Source organism: Anarrhichthys ocellatus, unplaced genomic scaffold, assembly GCF_004355925.1.
Source record: "Anarrhichthys ocellatus isolate YVR2014 unplaced genomic scaffold, GSC_Weel_1.0 scaffold2033, whole genome shotgun sequence".
NCBI lineage: Eukaryota > Metazoa > Chordata > Actinopteri > Perciformes > Anarhichadidae > Anarrhichthys > Anarrhichthys ocellatus.
The window spans coordinates 1-8850 of NW_022282007.1; the positions used below are offsets into that span (position 1 = coordinate 1).

An 8850-nucleotide genomic window follows, 5' to 3' on the forward strand; every position below is an offset into this window, starting at 1 on the left:
GTGGGTGGTCAGGATGGAGTTGTAAGGTTCCACCACTGCGGTGGAGACCTGGGGGGCCGGGTAGACGGCAAATTCCAGCTTCGACTTTTTACCATAATCAACAGAAAGTCTCTCCATCAGCAGGGAGGTAAAACCTGAGCCAGTGCCTCCACCAAAGGAATGGAAGATTAGAAATCCCTGCAGACCAGTGCACTGATCGGACTGTAACAGTAAGAATGTAAAAAAACAATTGACAAAACATTTAGTCGAGCAAAAAACAAGTTGAATATACTACAAACATGCTCCCACAGCACTCTCAGCTTTTCTCACCAGTTTACGAGACCTGTCCAGAACCAGATCAATAATCTCCTTGCCGATGCTGTAGTGTCCACGGGCGTAGTTGTTGGCAGCATCTTCTTTTCCCGTAATCAGCTGCTCAGGGTGGAACAGCTGGCGGTAGGTTCCTGTACGCACCTCATCTGGAGATAGACAAACGGTAGACAAACTGATTTATTGAATGAGATATCCAGTAGTTGAATCACTGTCAATAGATTGACATTAAAACGTTTCTACAATGTCAAAAGAAAACTTTATTCTAGTAACAGATGATCTGCATGATTGTCCATCTTCTGTAAAATGAAAATCATAATCACTGTATTCTATCCCTGTCCTTAGCTATATTAATAATAAAATGACATTAATACATGAAAAATTTCAAACAATGAAATATATCATCAGCTTTAAAGCAGGCACTGACCGATGACAGTAGGTTCCAGGTCGACATAGATGGCTCTGGGGACATGCTTTCCTGCCCCTGTTTCGCTGAAGAAGGTGTTGAACGAATTATCTCCTCCTCCAATGGTCTTGCCAGTGGGCTTCTGTCCATCTGGCTGGATCCCATGCTCCAGACAGTACAGCTCCCAACATGCATTGCCAATCTGAACTCCAGCTTGACCCACATGAATAGAGATACATTCACGCTGCACAGAGCAAACAACACTGTTCAATTACTAGACACATTTACTTTCCACATGTCTGCGTCACATGATTTTACTTAACTGCTTAAATCCAGTTATCACATTCTACTATACTCTCTGCCATGAGCTGATGCAGATACAAAAAAATATATATATTTCACACACACAATTATTGATCAAATACAGTCCATATATTCTTAATAAATACAGCATATGCACTTCCAGTAAGTTTCACATTGGAAGACAATAACTTACCATAGTTTATGTCTCTTCTCCAAAGTCCAGGTATCGGTAAGAACATGTAGTGCTGGAGACAGCTGTGTGCTACTCTGCATTATTATACCTGCAGCTTAAGGTGAACAGTGATTTGATCTGCGCTGTAATCAGAGAACCTACTGATGAGACCAGGATAAGCTCATCCGCCTGACAGACATACACACAATGCAAAAGGAGGTCACCACCCTATTCTTTGTGTGATTCTGTGAGTACTGGTGTGTATTGGCACATCATATTTCAGGAAGCAGAAGCACAACCCCAGATGAGGGGAAGGTAACCTGATGTAGTTTCACCCGGCAGTCTTTAATATATCACTTTATGATGTAGCTTTTGATAGAAACAAAAACACTCCTGTTGCTTTGAGGTTGCTATTTAGTACAACATTTATGATAAGCAAAAGAGTCTGAGAAAGAATCAAATTGTACCCGGGCCACATACATTCGCACCTGAAAGGTTGTTTAGGTGACATGTCCACATTTCTACTCAACATGAGTTTCAGTTAGCAGTAGCGTGACTGCCTTCAGTTGGCAGGTGTTATGCAATTTCTTTAAAACAAGTCAAACCACTTTCAAGTCCAAAGGGCATCCGTCTTATGGGAATGTTGATTCAGTATAATAAACTGTTTTGAGATACAACCCTGTGGCAATCTATGGCGTCTTTGTTCACACGCATCCTGTCGACTTCCTCTTTATTGTCACAAGATGGATGAGTTATTTTCTCCTCCCCCATAAAAAAAGTAATGACTGTCAGTCAAAAGTCTGTTGGTTGTGAACATAAATGTGGCAGCCAAGAGAGAGCTAAGAGACACCAAGAGTGATGCCACAGCGTCAAATGCTCCGCCATTTATTCAAGTCAAGGCTGTGAGACTGATCTGTAACAAATGGGAATACTGATGTTGACAATCACGTTCTCATAACACAGAGCTCAAAAAGCACTATGGTGTAAATGTAAATGTCAAATTAAAACGCTTTGGTTCCATATTGGTCAAACACATGAACCTGCAACGTGTTTTATTACCTTGTAGGGAAGACGAGGTTGATGGTAATTATTATATCATGTTTTTCCTATACTCTGCCACACAAGATACAGCAACTATATGAACACTTTTCTAACAAACCTTTTGGTCTGGTATGTGTTCTGTGAGCTGAAGTATTGTATCACAAGGGAAGTCTGAACCTTGTTGTTGTCTTCTTTCTTTGCCCTCATAGGTGTTCCCTGAGTCATAAAACCATGTCCCACTTCCATTGTTTGAGTTTAAGTCTCAAACAACGCCCCAAAATTAAGTCTTTTCACTAGAAAGTCATAATAATGCCAGTGCTGGCAAGAAATAAAGGGACCCAGAGTAGGCCAGAAAAAATTAGATGGAGAGATAATTTGCACATTTTTGAGGACATGACGAATTGATATGTTGTAAAAAGGGTTTAAATGTTTGCCATTTTATTGTAGGAGCCACATATATTACATTATCAACTAAGATTCTATACAATCCCAATGTACACAGAAAATGTGACAGAAATGGAAACACTGTAGTGGTGAAAAAAACAAAACCTCTACTCTGAGCTGTCACATACTTTTGTTATTCTTTTTACTCATTGAGTGACTCATTGTTAAGCAACTACGACCTCTAGCTTTCAAATGGGTACAGTGACAGCACGTCCAGTAAAATGGCAGTAAGAGGAGGGTTGATGGTATGGATCGGTTTGCAGGGTGTCCTTCCCACCCACCAGATAACTGACCTTGGGTGTGGCCCTTATAGCCTACACACACATACAAGAGCCAAGAGGTCTGAAGTGACAGAACCGGAGTGATGAAAGTACAGCAAGAAAAAGAAAAATGTGATTTTGGCAAACAAATGGATGCATGTACTGGTGTGATTGATTAATGCAAAGAGACACACACATATTTTTAATTTATTATTGACAGTGTGGAGACGACTTGAAATAGCATTTAGAAAACCATTGTGTAAGAAAACTCTGAGACATACTGCTGCATAGGAATTAAACTATCGGTGAGGCAATGTCATTAATCACTTGAATGAGTAATTAAGCAATTTGATGTTGGTGTTTGATCAGGTAGGAGCTTTCTCAGCGGAGCAGTGCGTCACTAAATTGTAAAATAATTCACATTTCTTTTTTTTCAAATGAGAATTATCATCTTAAAATGTTGGCCAATTTTCTAACCAAACAAAAACAACCATGAAACATAAATAAAAATGCCCATTTGCACTGTATATTACTCACTTCCCCAAGTTTGAAATGCTTAGACTGGCTTCATTTTAACAGTGGCACTCATGGCCTCAATATTTGAATGATCGCGATCACGAACACTCTCTTGCAATACATAAAGTGGCCTGCGCGCTCATAGTGTGCGTTCTCGTCAAAGAGACAGGTGGGAGTGGTTTGCAGTAGAATACAGCGTTGCAGCTCCTCGTCCACCTGGCATTACTCACTCACTCGCACCACATTGACGGCCGCCGTGAGAAGACACACATAATAAAGAAAGCCAGCTGCACGTTGCTTTTCTGTCAAAGGACATTCTACTAAGAAGCTACAATGGTATGTATATTTTCCGTATTAGTTTGAGGGAAACGTCTACTCCAAAGTTTAGTTTGCTTATCTTCTAAAACTGAGGAGAAAAGTCCTCAGCAGTTTTTCATGTTGCCACAGTGCGCCTATGAGTCTTCAGCATTTCAATGCGCTGGGGAAACGTGCCAGATTGAAGGTAAGATGTTGGAACTCGGAACTGGTCCCAGTGTGCCCTCTTGCAGCAGGTCAAAAATAGACTCAATGACTGTCAGTAAAGCTGAGCTGGCTGCTGGCCCGGATGAGCAGGTGCTGATGATCGGTCGACATTTCCAGCACATCAGGAGAGACAAACATATTAAACACAGATGCTATATATAGTGTGATTTCTTTTGTTTTTCATTTATTGACAGGTTAGGGGAAAGACCCTCTCCTTACAATATCACTTTATAATATTTATAATGTATTGTTCTGGGCTAGGTGTGTGATATTTTCACAAATGCGTCACTGAGGAATTGAGGTGTGTCTCATAATGGCTCCATCAACAAGTCAGCTCAGATTGAGAGGGTGTTTTTGCAGGGCAGGAGACAATCTTTTCCCTCCAAATTCCAAAAAAGTTTTAAGTTGTAACTGTGGGCTGGGCTTCTTCAACTTCAACAACAATTTGAAAGATGCCTCCACAGACACATTATTCATAGTATGTGACAGATGAAACGGAGATAACATTGCAGCCTCTGGGATGGAGACGTTACTGGTTGGATTGATTGTAAAAACTGTCTTTTTGACATGCACTATGTTTCTCTTATATCTCTGGCAGGAATTGATCTAACACGCACAGGTTCTGTTTGCACAGTGTAGTATAAACACGGCCTGTTAGCATTGTCCGTACTATACAAACTAAACGGTATCATTGTGTACTGAATACACTACCCGCCCTAGTCAAATATTCCTGATCCATGTAGTTCCTTTTTTAAATGTCAAATCTTTGAACTACATACATTATGCCTGGTATGAAGCTGTGGTTATTTTAACCTGATCAGTGACCCTAAATAACAACGTAAGCATTAAATAAGGGTTTACATTGAAATACATACTCTCACAAGTGCATTCACATGGCTGTGCCACTCATTGTGTGAGGTGTGTTTCTTTTATGATTGGCCTTATCCGTGCTTGTTGTACAAACGTTTATTTCAGAATGACTCATCAGAACACGCCATTACCTTTTGGAGTGTGAATGTGCTCAGCAAATGTCATGACAGCCTGCGGTCACTATTGCGTTCAATGGTGGTTCTAGTCTTGTGTTGCCTGACCTATAGCAGCCTAGGGCACAACGACCACATTTTGTCCAGTCAGGAAGCAGCAGAGACCTGAGGGGGTGACGGATGTAGAATATTTAGTCAATGAGGGCTTATCAAGGCTGGTCCATTTCCATTGAGTAAGACTGCGGCATCACCTCAGGAAAGCCTGATGGGTTATCTATTTTTTTTTATCAGAATCAATAGTGTTGTTCATGAATATCCACAGAAAGTTGCTTGGCATTAGCTTATCGTTTACAGATTTGATCCATGGCAAGAGAGGAAAAGGAACACATCTGAGCGTGAACAGATTCCCAGTTTTTGACTTTGATGTGGTGTCCATGAAAATTAAAACGCGTCACAACACTCTTCTCCAGCATGTCATGCTTTAATCACAGCTTTTAACTCTTATACAAAGGGACATTTTGGCCTTGGAGTGGCAACAGAAGAAAGGTCATATCACTACAGCAGAAGATATCCACAACAAATAGATTCATGCCAATTCATCTGTTGCATCCAAAGTTGACTCTGATCTCTGGATGGCAGATGTCTTTCTGATGATAGTCCTACACAAACGGTTAGGCTCTCCAAAACCATCTTTAACAAGACATCCATTCCAAATATATTGAAAATCCGGCCTGTAGATGTCAGAACATCAGCATTCAAACCACATGTAAACATACAAAATGGAAAGAAGCACAGAGACTGAGTTGATTTGTCGTCATTTGCTCTTGAGGCATGGTGTCATACGTATCGTAATAAACTAAATAAATGGCAGTTTGGGTCTGGACAAGATTCCATTAAATCATTATCGGTCCTCACTGTGTTTATGGTGCGTTATGTCTATTTTTCTGTTCGAGGCAGAACGTGCGGTGGCGATGGGGCTTTAAGGGATCTCTGTTCTCGTGTCTGCTGAGCTGAGAAAGCTTTTACCAAATTGATTGCTCTCTTCTTCTATCCTGTTGACTTTTCGTCTTTCTCTCGTGCTCTCTATATCTATATGTAGTGTATTTATTTGTTTCATTAGTTTTAGTCTTCAGCAAAACTGGAATCGCAAGTTCATGTAGAGTCAAGACATGCCTTTTGTTTATGTCGTCTACAGACACACCCTGACAGGAGAAGCTTGAGACTACTTTGTCTTCAATTATTTACTGTTACTTATGTGTGCTGATGAAAAATACTGTCCCAGCATTCATTTTGACAGAAAACACATGTAGCCTTTACATTTATTAATTTTAAACTTTAAAATGAAAGAATTTGTTTCCACATTGCAGCAAACTTTGCGCAGATTAGGTGTAAAATTCAACCTGGCAGTGACCAGTATTTTAGGGACTGCCAGTCTGTGTTTACCTCAACAGTCGGCCTTTGCTGCTTGGTGTCAGGTTAGTATGAGGAACCTAAAATAGCTGCTGCACAGAGCTCTGCTAACGCGGAAACCCTGGTCCAGTGTGGAGAGGGTCACCGTTGCTTTGGAAAGCTTCTGGTGAGGAAGTAAAATCCTTGTTGATCAACATGGATTTAGTGAGATTTCTGAGACTCTAAAATTAGCCCCCCAGCCCCCTCACCCACCAGCACCTTCCCTTGTCTGTGTGATCATTGAGAAGGGGAACGTCAGGGAAAGGATGAAAATGGCAGCTTGACTTGAAGCAAAGTGGGGACATAGAGTATGTCGACGGTTTTCACTGTTGCATGGAGTGGAATAAGGTTTTAGGAAGGTTTCACGATGCCTATTTGCATCTCTTTGAATGCACAGGTTTGATTGATTTTCTCTGGTTTATTCTGTTAATTTGAACATTTTTAATTTTAGCAGCGTTTTCCAGACCTCAGCATCTGTAACTTCGATCTGTGATCCATATCACCCACTAAGACTTTGGAGAATACAAAATATATGGTGCCTTTTTAGTTTAGATTAATTATTCATTCATACAGCTTTGTAGTATGAATGTTAACAGCAGTTGCTCTCTGGACTCGACCCCCATTTCAGCTTGTGAGCCTTGCTCACAGACGGTCACATGAAACCCAGTGACAGCTGCAGCAAATCTGTTTTGCTCGTTCTTTCCACTATAACTTTCCTTCCCCCATATATCTCTTTGCTTCCACCTAGTGGCTGACTTTCTAATTGACTCTTTTGGATTGCTGCAACTGTAGCTTAATTTGTAAAATTGTATTATGGTACTATTTGCCATTCAAAGCAGAATATAATGAACAATGTTTAAAGCTCTTTGCTCAATGGAAAAGGACAACACAGTTCCGAAGAGTATGCAATCTTTGCCCTTCCCTGCATTGCCACTTTATCTTCCTTCTGTATTTCCCCTCTCTCCTTTTCACTGCCTCCTTTTTTAATTTCTCCTCTTCTTCTCGTCCAGCGTGAATGCATCTCTGTGCACGTAGGCCAGGCTGGTGTCCAGATGGGGAACACCTGCTGGGAGCTCTACTGTCTGGAACACGGCATCCAGCCGGACGGCCAGATGCCCGACCGCAAGGCCATGGGAGGCCACGACGACTCCTTCACTACCTTCTTCAGTGAGACTGGGGCTCAGAAGTACGTCCCCAGGGCCATCTTTGTTGACCTGGAACCAACGGTCATTGGTCAGTATTGGTATGACGTTTATATGTTATATTTTTTAGATGGTGGTATTTCACTTTGTGGCACAGATAAGTGCAATGCAACACCATAGAAAGACTAAAAGATTTCATGTGAAAATTGAGAGAAGTTAATCTAATCATCCATCATATCTCCAATAACATTGTCCCTCCAGTTGTCAATAGCCTACACAGCACAGAGGTTATATTGAACTATGTTCTGAGGATGAAGTTGTGTTTTACTTATTTTACCTTTTCATATCTCTAACCAAACCGGGGACATTTTGTGAGTCTGTGAAAACATTATCACCTAATAGCACCGTCTATCCTCAACTTTTGTCTTTGAATTTCCCAGATGAGGTGCGCACAGGAACGTACCGTCAACTATTCCACCCGGAACAGCTGATCTCAGGCAAGGAAGATGCAGCCAACAACTACGCCCGTGGACACTACACCATCGGCAAAGAGACCATTGACTCTGTCCTAGATAGAATCCGCAAACTGGTAAGAAACTTAAGTGTTTTTTTTTTGTTTTTTTTATTCACACTGGCTTTTCCCTTTAACAGGGCTCCATACAGTTGTCAGCTCATATTTGCTGAAAGCAGTCAGAACCTGCACTCAGACTTGCACTCAGACCTCACTCTGCACTAGTTTTCTTTCACCATGTTTAGTCGTTTATACGTTTATTCTCAATCGCTTTTACTCATTTTTTGAAACGGTCTCAACGATCTTTAAACTGTAAGCGCAACTGTTTGATGGGACATCACAACTCCATTGCGTGTCTACCTCACTAGATATTGTGTCAGTAAACCGGCCAATGCCAAGTTGTTTTGTCATCATGTGAGCTCTGTGTTTGCATGACAGCAGAGTGTGACAATTGCAAAATATTGATTTTCTTTTCTTTATGATCATTTATGTCAGTGTAAAGCAATGCTTTGCTTTGTAATACTGTCTTTTCCAATCTTTGTAACTGTTTCTCTGTTGTAGGCTGATCAGTGCACAGGTCTTCAAGGTTTCCTCATCTTCCATTCCTTTGGTGGAGGCACTGGCTCAGGTTTCACCTCTCTGCTCATGGAGAGACTTTCTGTTGACTTTGGCAAAAAGTCGAAGCTGGAATTTGCCGTCTACCCGGCCCCCCAGGTCTCCACCGCAGTGGTGGAACCGTACAACGCCATCCTGACCACCCACACCACGCTGGAGCACTCCGACTGTGCCTTC

General features: G+C 41.4%; 2 protein-coding genes across 2 annotated transcripts; one reads left to right on the forward strand and one right to left on the reverse strand.

Moving 5' to 3' along the window:
• Positions 1-3: 3 nt before the first annotated feature.
• Positions 4-1280, reverse strand: LOC116378074 (tubulin alpha chain-like; the record flags this gene model as incomplete). The annotated part of the gene is made up of 4 exons (XM_031839886.1): positions 1212-1280; positions 737-959; positions 310-458; positions 4-201 (listed from the first exon to the last, which is right to left on the reverse strand). Coding segments are annotated over exons 1-4 (573 nt in total), but the record flags the coding sequence as incomplete, so codon positions are not given.
• Positions 1281-3635: 2355 nt separating this feature from the next.
• On the forward strand, positions 3636-8844 carry LOC116378075 (tubulin alpha chain-like; the record flags this gene model as incomplete). Its single annotated transcript, XM_031839887.1, has 4 exons — positions 3636-3787; positions 7416-7638; positions 7988-8136; positions 8620-8844. Coding segments are annotated over exons 1-4 (600 nt in total), but the record flags the coding sequence as incomplete, so codon positions are not given.
• Positions 8845-8850: the final 6 nt, after the last annotated feature.